Consider the following 12,878-nt stretch of genomic DNA (forward strand, 5'->3'; position numbering starts at 1 on the left):
GTTGACTGACTTGCCAGAGGCTATAGAGCTGCTAAGATATAGAGCCTGGGCCTAGCCTTTAGTCTTTTTTCTCCGGATCTCCTGCTTTTACCTTAGCGACTCCTCCCCCTCTGACCTCACAGCATTATGGGCTTCATCACTCCTTCAGTCCTTAATCACATATTGTCTGTTACCAGCAGAAAGAGAGGCCTTGAGAGTTGGGGGCAAGGCCTGGGAAGAGATCGTCCTCTATTTGACATCAAAACTGGCCAGTAAGTGCACAAGTGATGAACTGAGCTACCTAGAAACTACCCTTGGGAAGATGGTCTGTGAATGGAGGTAAGCTGGGCAGAGTTTTGGGAATGAACGGTTACCTTCAGGTGTCTAGTAAATAGGGACTGAAGTAAGGACCAAGACTGCCCAGGGCATGGAGGTAGAGCCTGGTTGATGGGACACTGCTTCTGGATAGTTTTGTCAGGTTCCTTGGTTACAGAGGGGCTACATCCTATCCTTCAGGCCATCCTTCTGAATGGAAGGCCTCCCTGAGCGGACTAGCACTCTGTGTTGGGTTCTGTGCTCACCGAACATTCTCCTCATTGGTGGTTTGATCTCCAGGGTAGGGGGAGTGCCCTGGACAGTTGTCTGGTTTTGGTTTTCTAGCCAGCTCCCTCTTCTTCCCGAGGAAATCATGTAGCTTTAACGTAAGGCTCCTGTGGGGTTTGTCACTGTGGGTCAGCCAGCTCTGAGAGAGCAAACAAAGCTGAATTCTGTATATACAAAGTTAAGTAGCAGCCAGACATGAGGCACTAGGTGATCTGTCCCTCCTCGCCAGGCACACGGGATGTGATGGTGGACATGACCCGTAAGAGGCCTCTTTCTCTGTGGCATCTCTTCTAAAGTAAAGCATGGCCTTGTGATATCTCAGACATCTGGGCTCCCCCAGAGGGTCAGGGCCTCAGAAAAATGCCTGTGAAATGAGCAGAAGGGAGAGGAAGCCAGGCAGCAGCCTGGTGAGGCAGGTATATGCAGTGCTGACCTTTTTGCTCCCTCAGCCCTCTCTCCAGGTGGCCTTGTAAACATACTGCCACCCTGAAGAGGGCCCTGGTGGTCCCTCTCTCTTCCTCTCCTCTCTGGGTGCCTGACTTCATCAGCAGTCCTTCAGACAGCAGCAACAGCATGGGGGCACCCAGCCTTGTTTTCTTGCTCTCCACCTTTAGACTTGGACATTTGGAAATATTATGTTGCTTTCCTTTTTCAAGTAGAAGATTCTTAATTTAAGATGGGAAGAGTCAGGATGTCTTTTCTAAGTGAGAATTTGAGAAAAACTCAGAAATCCAAATTTACTTCAGAAGGAATTTTAAAACTTATATGTAATAGAAAAGACAGTAAAACATTAAAGAAAATTTTGAAAAAAATAAGTGTAAACATCTCAAATTATAATACCTTACAATGCTGTTTTCATGTCTGAATATTACCTTTCAGTTTTTATTTACATCTAGACGTAGCTATCTTCAAAGCTGATGATCATAGTGTGCAAATCCTTTTGTATTCTGCTTTTTGTTTAATACTATTACATTTTTTTCTGTATCACTACCCAGTATCCATGATTATTATTTTTAACAGCTGAAGAGTAATTTATCTTCAGCACGTACTGTAATTTACTAAGCCATTTTCTCATGTATTTTTTTTTCTTGTTCTCATTGTGTTCTTTGCTATTGGAGAAAATGATGCAGTGAACATTTGTGTATATGTGGCTTTTTTCTTCTTCTGTTGAATAACTTGTCTAGGATAAATTCCCAGGAGTGAGATTACTGTATTATAGGGTATAAACATTTTTATGATTCATTTTATGTTGCTATATATATATATATATATATATATATATATTTTTTTTTTTTTTCCAAATGGATTGTACCTGTACCAATTTATGCACCAGCAGCATGTATAGTTTCCAATTTAAACTACACCAGGTTCAGGGTTTTTGTTTGTTTGTTTTGTTTTGTTTTTGCTTTTATCAGTAGTTTTTGATATACGGCAATATGGCATTTAGGGGAAAATTCATAGGACCACACAAGATTTTCTTCATTACAAAGTAAAAATAAATATAACTCGAGGACTAAGAGTCCTTCCTTTCTGTGTTGGATAGATTTTCAAAAGTCTCATTGTACTACGTGGCAAATGCATTCCTAACAGCTTTGTTGGAAGCTAGGATGGAAAACCCCGCTGCCATTAAACTCAGAATAGCAGAATGTGAAGGGAGGAATGCCAGGATCTTTGAGGGCAGTTCATCCAATAGCACAACAAATTGAACTGCTCCTCGGTTTTAATTTAATTTTAGATGATAAAATTCATGGAAAGAACACAAAAATTTTGGTTCATTTCCTACCTCTGTTTTCACTAGCTGAATGATTTTGAACAAGTAGCATATTCTCTTTGAGTCTTAGTTTTCTTGTCTGTATAGTGAAAAAATACTGAGATTCATTTGTTCATTTTAGAAATATTTATTGAGTGCGTGCTATGTTCAGGCACTATATATAGGTGCCAGGCAAAGAGGGGAAGGTACCATGGTGAACAAGAAAGACAAAGTCCTGACCTAGGACTGTGTCTAAAACAGGCAGTGAACAAGTAAACAAACAAATAATATATCACATTCAACACAGTCTAGCATTAGAGTAGGTGCTCTCCCATTACTTGGTGTTTCTCCCTCCCATTTTTTCCCCTAAAATGTGTACAATTTTGATGATAATTTGTTCTGTACTACCCATGCAAACAATCTTTGAAATTCTAACTCCCAATGTGGCATGCAATGACCTGCTCTGTTATTCCTTGGCAAGGTTACAGAAACCCAGTTAATATCTCCCTTCTCTCACATCTGGGTGTGGGATATTAAAGGAGGTGGTTTGTAAGCAAGGTAATATAGGTGAGGTTTCCTGTCCGTCCTTCCAGTCTTTCACTTGATGTTTCATTTAGTTCAGGTCTCTTCATGACTTAAAGCAGAACTGATTGCTGGTATATTCTGTTTGACTCATGCTGTTTTCTTATGTTTTTAAAAATTTAATTGGTTGCCAACGTTTAAAAATTTAAATAAAAATCCGGATTTCTGGTATTTTGAAAAAACTAAGACTTGGCAACACTGGACCCACACTCTTTATATGGCTGTCCCCTGGAGGCATTTGAATTGGCTACTCCTGGCTTAAGTACATTCTGCCAAACTATCCCCTTCACTTTCCCAGGTCAGGGGAGATAGGAAGGAGAGGGAAGAGCTAAGTTATGGTGAAAAGGAGGAAGGGGATAAAAAAGAGATCATTTGACCTTCCCCCCTTCTCCTCAAATCAGAGACCCATTGCTGTGCCTTTAATTTAACCTTTACCCTCATAGAGTTAATTCAATTGCTCTTCTAAGACAGAAATGAAATACTTATTTCTTTATATTCTTACCCTGGGTAGTACCCACTGGTTTGGAAAGCTGTGCCACCCCCCCCAAATGCCCAGAATTGTTTTTCAGAGTCTAGTGCAGCAGTTCTCAAAGTGTGGTCTGAGGGCCCATCAGGGGTCCCTGAGACCCTTTCAGGGGTTCCACAAGGTCAAAACAATTTTCATAGTAATACTAAGATGTTATTTGCCCTTTTCACTGGGTTGACATTTGCACTGATGATGCTAAAGCCAAAGCCAAAGACGAGTCAGTGTGTTCTTCACTGCCAGGCATTTGCTTGTAAAGAAAAGAAAAGAAAAAGAAAAGAGCCAGTTTCACTGAAGAATGTCCATTTTTATTAAATTTCAATTCTTTTTTTTTTTTAATAAATTTATTTATTTATTTATTTTATTTTTTGGCTGCGTTGGGTCTTCGTTGCTGTGCACGGGCTTTCTCTAGTTGCATTGAGCGGGGGCTACTCTTTGTTGCGGTGCGCTGGCTTCTCATTGTGGTGGCTTCTCTTGTTGCGGGCACAGGCTCTAGGCGCGTAGGCTTCAGTAGTTGTGGCACGCGGGCTCAGTAGTTGTGGCTTGCGGGCTCTAGAGCGCAGGCTCAGTAGTTGTGGCGCATGGGCTTAGTTGCTCCGCATCATGTGGGATCTTCCCGGACCAGGGTTCGAACACGTGTCTCCTGCATTGGCAGGCGGATTCTTTTTATAAATTTATTTATTTTTATTTATTTATTTTTGGCTGTGTTGGGTCTTCGTTTCTGTGTGAGGGCTTTCTCTAGTTGCGGCGAGCGGGGGCCACTCTTCATCGCCGTGCATGGGCCTCTCACTGTCGCGTCCTCTCTTGTTGCGGAGCACAGGCTCCAGATGCGCAGGCTCAGTAGTTGTGGCTCACGGGCTCAGTCGCCCCGCGGCATGTGGGATCTTCCCAGACCAGGGCTCGAACCCGTATCCCCTGCATTGGCAGGCAGATTCTCAACCACTGCACCACCAGGGAAGCCCGGCAGGCAGATTCTTAACCACTGCGCCACCAGGGAAGTTCCTAAATTTCAATTCTTGAATACAAGTCTTTTTAATATTTTATGTGAAGAAATTGGAAGTATGCAAAAAGCGCCTCTGCTACTTACCAAAGTGAGGAACTGCACTTGTGCTACTATTTGAGTTGCACGCTGCACTAGCCTTATTATTATTATTATTATTATTGTAGAACAATAGTTTTATTTGAAAGAACAACTGACAGACAAACTGTGATTATTCAGGCTTGGGAATTTGGCAGATATTTTCTCAATGAAGTGAGCCTGTCACTTCAAGGAAGAAAACTGACAATATTTGTTGCCAATGATAAAATTTGAGTTTGCAAGCAAGAATTAGATTTCGGGTGAAGTTATAGCTGCCTCCATGAGTTTGACAACTTCATAATAGTTACAGAATTTTCTGATGCAATTAGAGGTGATATTAAAGAGTGTGATTTTTTTCTATAATGAAACATGTCAATATTTGCAGCATCTGTGTAAATCATTGAACCAGTATTTTCCAAATCACCAATGCTTGGTGTTATAAAAATTATGCCTGGGTAAAAGAGCAGTTCAAAGTGTAAAACAGACCAGTGGATGTTAATATAACAGAGTAAGAAAAGTTCACTGATGTAGTTTCAGATTCCACATTACAACTAACCTTTAAGAAACTACCGCTTGTTAAATTTTGCAGTAGTATCAAAGAATATCCACAATTATCTGATAAGGCTACTAAAATACTCCTATCTTTTCCAACTGTATAGCTGTGTGAGGCTGGATTTTCTTCATATACTATAAACAAAACAACATGTAACAGATTGACTGCAGAAGCAGGTATGGAAAGCCAGCTTCTATTAAGTCTTCTGTTAAGCCAGACATTAATGAAATTTGCAAAAAGGGAAAAACAATGTCACTCTTCTCACTAAATTTATTATTTTAAAGTAGTTAATTTTTCCTGAAAAGTATGTTATTCATGTTGACTTGTAATAGGTTTATTGTTTTTTAATGAATTAATATTTTTAAATTATCTCAGTTTTAATTTATAATATAGTAAATGGCAGTAGATATAACCACATAAACAAAATCTCTTTGGGGTGCTCAATAATTAAAATATGTAAAGCAGTTCTAAGACTAAAAGGTCTGATCTTCTCAAAGTCTAATGAAATAAACTCAACCACGTTTAAACCTTCTAAGAGAGATTGCCCTCACCTCGCCTACTATGGCTGCTCTCTGGGAAATAACTGCCCTTTGAGCCTCAGAATGAATTAGCGGTGAAAGCCCCCCCATTACTTTATTTAGTGGCATCTTGCTGGGCCCGCAAGAAGCCTGGTCTCCCCCAACCCCCTCGTCCTTTGTCCTTAATGGGCTTGGCTCTGAAAGACTGTGGATTGAAGGTGAAAGTTCTCTCAAATTTGCATAATTACAGAGCTCCGGATTTGAATTAAATGATCTTTGGTTTTTTTCTTAAATAAGTACAAATATAAAACTAGGTGCACTCTTTCTGCTCTTATACAATGACAAAACCTAATACAGTTTATAAATTATAAAAAACCAAAACAATCAAATTAACAATGTTAATTTCATTTGCAGATGATGTGTTGCTAGACGAAACTGTCACTACAGCTTAAGTGTGGTGGACCCTGTTGTGGCTAAGTTTAGCAAACTTGTGCCACAATGATGGTGCCCCACTTTCCCCACCACCTTTGTCTATTCCAAGTACTGTGAAGCATTCATCATTGTGTGCCATAATCTCATTTTAGCTTCATGTGGCAGGAGTGCATCATTTACATATTGTCTGCTCCTTTCTCTTCTCATTAGCCTGAGGCAAAGTAATACTGCTTGGTAAGAACTAGATCCTAACTCTTAACACTGCCTCTAAAATCTCATCATGATGAATATATAGATGATCCGGAATATTTATACTTTAAAAAACTCATCAGAATGAAACACTAATTTAAAAATGTTGGCAGAGAGAGCTCCTGAGGACATGTGTGTGGACCTCAGCTTGAGAATCATTTCAGTTTAGAGTATGGAGTCTGAAATCAGACTGACCTGGATTTGAATTTGAATTTGAACTCTGCTGTTTACTGTCTGTCTTTGTGCAATTACCCAACCTCTCTGAACCTCAGTTTCCTCATCCTGTCTCTGATGGTTTTATTTAATTTTTAAAAATATCATAATCCCTATCTCCAAGGGTAATTGTGAGGATGGAGATAAAGTATATAAAGCACCTGGCATAAACTTGGCATTTAATAAATTTCCTTCTCTTTTCCAAAATGAACTCTTGGATCAAGCTTGTCCACTAATAAAGAGAGGCACAGGTAGATCTGGGACACTTGAAGGCAAACAAACCCTGTAATAAACACACAACCTAGCATACCCCTCCAGGCTTTGTTTTCCACAGCAAAGATGCTGGACTGTCTTTTGGGCCCAAGTGAGAGGTTGAGTCTGTGCCCTGTTGTAGGGCATGAGCCTCCAGTTCTGGAGAGGGACATAGCCTGGACTTCTGAGGCCTTGGTCTCTGAGTCCTTTCTGGCCTGTCCAGGAATATCTGTCTCCCCAAAGAAGCAAATCACTCTGCTTTGTGCTTCACTTACAGGGAGTGGAGCTTGCTCGCTGTACACACTGCTTCATGCTTGAGGATATTAATGGAAAAGCTCCGGTTCTGGGCACATGCATGGGCATGGATATAGGTGTGAGCTTTATGGGGCGACCACTAGCTGACCAGAAACACAGAAGTGGACAGATAGAGGCTGTACTGATCTGCTCATTATGCCAACAGGACCTGCAAGATATAGGTGCCTGGCTCCTACCCTGTCAGCATTTGCTCTGTAAGGACTGCTTCCAGGGCTTGATCCAGGAGCTAGGGCAGGTTGCTGGGGTTCATGGGACTGTCCCAGATGGTAGGTACAAAAACACCACAGGTTCACCCCCTTCTGTATAACAGGTCTCTTCCCATTTCATAGGTACTGAATTTCAGGTGTAGAAAGAATCAGAATGTAAGAGCCCAAGGGATACTCATTGCTGAAAGCAACTCTTTGGGGAATCTGTGAGACAAAGCAAATCCTCTTGATGCTTAATATATGTTTTGTAAGCTGGGATTTTTCATGTTTGGGATTTCCTTAAATTGGTGGCAGGCTAAGAAACCTGGGAAGATTTTGATTCAAGGTTTGGCTGACTCCCCAGAAGGAGAGGACATGTCCTGACCCACTGAACTTCCAAGGCAGGGGGAGAATGGCTGGGCTCCTAGGGTCAGTCAGGAACAGATTTTGAACAGACTCGCACTGACTAATGGACCATTCACCATCTAAGCTGCTCCCTCCTCCAGCAGGGAGGAGCTTCTGTCTTTCTTCTGAACATCAGGTTTCCTAGGAAACAGTCTCATTGAGAACTGTGAAGTCCTTGGAGACAAGAGCCAAGTCCCTTCGTTCGTTTCAGTATTCTAGCACAGGGCATGTAACAGAGATGCAGTGAGTGTCTGCTGAATGAACTCGTGGGATGAAAAAGCCAAATAAGTTGACAGCATTCAGAAACATCATCATTGTTGTTTGTTTTGTTGTCTGCAGTATTTTCAAAGTGATTTGTAGCACAAGTCTAGGCTATCTTTGAGGCATTATAGCACTGCAGTTGTCTTTAGATCTGAATTTCAAGGCCTCTAAACCCTTGGGCAAGCTACCTAAGCTCTCTGAGTCTCTGTTGAGAGTTCAGAGTACAGAATAGGTATTGTATACTTTGATTTTTTTAATTAATACATGATTTTTAAACTTACTACTTAGACTTAGTTCTTCCTTAAGCTTTTAATTTTAACTTGCAAATCTTGTTCTATTTATAAATATAGCAAATTTAACAATCACTTTTAAAGGGCCTTTCATTAATATTTAAACATATTTACAGTTAATATTTGCTTTTATAAACTAAATTTTTAAAAATAATTCCATTGTCCAGCAAATAAGCATTCTAAATTACTTAAAGAACTATTGGAAATACAGTAAGTTAAATGTATAAATAAGGTGAATCTTAAATATGTCTTAAAAGTTCCAGCACTGTTGGGTTATTATCCAGAATATGTAAAGAACTCTTACAACTCAACAATAAAAACAAACAAACAAACAACCCAATTAAAAACTGGGCAAAGAACTTGAATAGACATTTCTCCAAACAAGATATCCAAATGCCCAGCAAGCACATGAAAAATTGTTTACTATCACTAATATTTAGGGAAATACAAATCAAAACCATAATGAGATACCACCTCACATCTGTTAGGATGGCTACTATTAAAAAAAAAGAACAGAAAATAAGTGTTTGTGAGGATGTGGAGAAATTGGAATCCTGTGCACTGTTGGTGGGCATATAAAATGGTGCAGACTCCATGGATAACAGTAAAGTGATTCCTCAAAAAATTTAAATATAGAATTACCAGCAATTCCACTTCTGGATATATACCCAAAGTAATTAAAAGCAGGGACTAGAAGAGATATTTTTATGCCTGTGTTCATAGCAGCCTTATTTGCAATAGCCAAAAGGTGGAAGGAACCTGAGAGTCCATGGACAGATGAATGGATAAACAATTGTGGTATACACATATAATGGAATATTATTCAGCCTTAATAAGGAAGGAAATTCTGACACATGCTACAACATGAATGACCTTTGAGAACAGTATGTTAAATGAAATAAGCCAGTCATAAAAAGACAAATACTCTATGATTCTACTTACATGAGGTACCTAAAGTAGCCAAATTTATAGAGATAGAAAGTAGAACGGTGGTTGCAAAGGGGTGGGGGGAGGAGGGAATGGGGAGTTGTTTAATGATATAGAGTTTCAGTTTTGCCTTTTTTTAAATTTTTATTTTTCTATTGGAGTATAGTTGATTTACAGTGTTGTTAGTTTCAAGTTTTTCCCATTTTTTAATCAGGTTTTTGTTGTTGTTGTTGAGTTCTTTAGGTATTCTCAGTACTAGACCCTTATCAGATAAATGATTTGCAAATATTTTCTCCCATTCCATGGGTTGCCTTTTGTTTTGTTGATAGTGTCCTGTTAACATAGTGAAAGTTTTAAATCTTAAAGAAGTCCAACGTACCTATTTTTTCCAAAAGCCTGTGCTTTTGGTGTCAGATCCAGAAAATTATTGCCAAATCCATTGTCATAAAGCTTTTCCCCTATGTTTTCTTCTAAGAGTTTTATAGTTTTGACTCTTATGTTTAGGTCTTTGATCTCACTTAAGATTTTTAACATGAACTAGGGACTTCCCTGGTGGTCCAGTGGGTAAGAATCCGTGCTCCCAATGCAGGGGCCCGGGTTCGATCCCTGGTCCAGGAACTAGATCCCGCATGCATGCCGCAACTAAGACCTGGTGCAGCCTAAACAAATAAATAAACAAATAAAATACATTAAAAAAAACACAACATAATGCTTTAAAAAAAAAAAGGTTTTTAACATGAACTAATTATGCATGTCTCAAGGATATGTTTGACTCTAAAGTCAGAAAACTAAATTCATACTAGTGACAATTATTAGAATCATAGTGTTTGTTGCCAAGTTATTCTAAGTGCAAGGGAGAATGAAAACATAAGCTTTGATGTCATATATCTGGGCATCTGAGTGTGAGTCCTAATCTACCTGCCACTTAATACAGTAGTTGTATAGCTTGGTAAGTTTTCCTCCCTGTAAAATGGGGATGATGATAGTAGTAAATAACTTATAGGATTGTTATGAAGATTAAATGAGAACATACACATAAAACATTCTGTACTGTGCTTAGGATATAGTAAGAGACCAAGAAATGTGAAAAAATACCATTATTTAGAACTTGTGAAACTGAAGTGGAAAAAAATCTGTTAGATGCAAACATGCTTGACTTGGAACCAGAGAGGCAATTTCTTGAATATGTGGCATCTTACATTATTTAGTATGTCCTGCGGTCTGGCCAGGCTATTGTTACCTTCCATATTTGCATTTGTGGATCAGAGTGGAATAAGCTTCCTCTGCTACTTGGAGGTTTTAGGATTCTATGCTGTGTGGTATTTGTTGGTTTGTATGTCTATCTCCTTCACAGGTAGTTATTGACTTTTATGTACCAGGCCCTATGGAATTTAGGGTGCAGAGATGAAAAGACAGGGCCCTTGCCTTCAAGGAACTCATATTCTATTGAAGGGCAGATAACTAAACAGATGATAATGATACAGTGTGGTAAGAATGTGAAGAGAAGACTGTTTAAAGTTTAGGCAAAGGAGCAATACCTTTGGGAGATTCTCCATGCACAAGGACTGGTGGATATCAGTTGCTCACTGAATGTTTTCTGAAGGACTAAAAGAATGTCACTCAAATGAGCTGACTGATGAAAAGCAGAGATGTCACCTATCTCTGGCAAGTCCAGTGAGATACCCAATACCTGAACTTAGATTCCTGTTGTAATTTGAGAAGCCATGCTTTGGGAGTTTGGTTCTTTGGAAAGAGCTTTTAGCACTGCCACTGTATCCAGCAGAATAGGAGTACAGACTTGCTAAAAGGCTTATCCTATTTCTGCCAGTCCGGAGCTTTCAAAAGTTAAATATGGGAATAGGTAGAGGGTTGGCAGGGGAGATGGATAGAGGCTGAAGAATTAAATAGGTCCTTAGCATCAACGCTTCCAGCCAGTTGTGGCCACATTGCATGGGGATGAGTCCATTTCCATAAATCTGTTCCTGTTGGTTGCTGGGCAGAACTGAGAAGTTGCTGAGTTGAATGGAAGAGGGGCTGTGCCTGAGCTCAGTGTCTGTCCAGCTGGTTTTCAACTCTGATCCCTCAGTGGAGCCTCCCCAGGCCTGCATGTTTGCAGTGGGGCTCAGCACTGGGGGAGGGTGTGAGGTGGGCATCTTCTCATTCAACTGGGCTCTGCCTTTCATCTCTACAATGCCACAGCCCAGCATAGAACCTGACACAGGACGAGGGCCTAAGTGAATATTTATTGAACAAATGATTTAATCAGTGGATCCACAAAGATCTCCCATGGCTCTTGCCTGGAAGGAAAACTTTTTTCACTTATGACACTGCCCCTTTCTAGTCCTCAAGTTGTGAGGTGCGAAACACATTTATCAAGCACCTTCTGGTTGGCAGATGCTGTACCGAGTGCTTATGCCTGTATTATCTTTTCTAAACTTCACAACAACCCTATAAGGTAGGTATTATCCCCGTTTTACAGATAAAAAACCCTGGGAATTGTGATTATGTAAGGTCTAAGGTCTAAGTGTAAGGTCTAAGTGTAAGGTCAGGTCAAGTCAAACTCAAGTTCACCCATCTTTAAAGCTTGTGATTTGCACTGTAGCACTTTGCTCAGGAGGAGATTCCACTCTCACCTGGAATCACTGAACTGATGGGGAGACTCCATGGAGAATCTTTGACGAGAGGACCAACCCTTCAGCCCGAGCCATCAGGTGCAGATCTTGCATTAATGCAGCCACAGCCTAACTGAGATTCTCCCCAGCAACTCCATCACACTAGGAAGTAGGTCTGCATTAGGTCTTAGGCTCTGAGGGGACCAGCTGGACCAGGTCTTTGAAAGCTGATGATGGGGACCAAAGCAAAGGCAGTAGTATGCTGAGCACACAATGTCTTAGCTGTGCTATGTGATGACTGGAGTGGAAGGCTCCAGAAAGGCTGGATATTGGAAACGGATCTACTCAACCAATGAGAATATCTGCTTGGGACTGTTTGCTTTTAAGCCTATTTGAAAATGGTCCCAGGTCAAATTCTACCTGGAAAGTTGGCCATTGAGTCCCCAAGTGATACTTTAAATAAATGTAGCAAGCTCTGAAGGAAGCTGGCATGCCTGAAACTGTTTACTCTGTGCTGGATCTGTCTTCAAAATTCTCAGGACTCCTATGGTTTTATGTGTTGTTTTAGGGGAGGAAGGCCATTACTTGAATATTTCCTTCCCCATGTGAATAAAAGGAACATTATTCTTTCTCTTCAAATCTACTAAAAGACATATCCTAGATGGGAGACCTTGACTCTGAGGTCCAGATTCCAGAATCTCTTTGTTTAGTATCTTGATTTTCCCAATCTCAGTGTGGATGATGCAGTCTACATATGGGCAGAGCCCCGGTCTGGAAGTCATGGGCCCTGGAGCTCGGTCTGGACTCTAGCACTAACTGACTGGGTGGTCCTGGGTATTCTCTGGGACTGGACTTGAAGAGCTCTAAGAACACCAAATAACCACCATAGCCTCCTGCTTCCTGAAGCTAGTGATGTAACAGCATATCCCTTGAAAACTACAAATGCTGAAAGGGGGAACAATCTCTGTTCCTCAGTGGGCAGGCTTTGGGGCTTTGGGAAGATCCAAAGAGAGGGACCTGATGCAAGATGCTACAACCTCAGAGTCAGAGAGGGAAATGATACTTTTCTTAATGAGCAGCTCAGCTGGAGGGGCTCTAATGGCCTGGGGTGAGAGCGGGAGGCAGAGGGGATGAGATCTCAGCACCAGCAG

General features: G+C 40.6%; 1 protein-coding gene across 1 annotated transcript in view; it reads left to right on the forward strand.

Annotated features, from left to right (window-relative positions):
* TRIM66 (tripartite motif containing 66) overlaps positions 1-12,878 on the forward strand; it is a 67,210-nt gene that overhangs the window by 8,927 nt on the left and 45,405 nt on the right. Inside the window, 1 exon segment of the mRNA XM_082341407.1 lies at positions 180-251. Within this exon segment, the coding sequence (XP_082197533.1) occupies positions 180-251 (72 nt within the window).

This window comes from Balaenoptera borealis, assembly GCF_965194805.1.
Source record: "Balaenoptera borealis genome assembly, chromosome: 11".
Taxonomy (NCBI): Eukaryota; Metazoa; Chordata; class Mammalia; order Artiodactyla; family Balaenopteridae; genus Balaenoptera; species Balaenoptera borealis.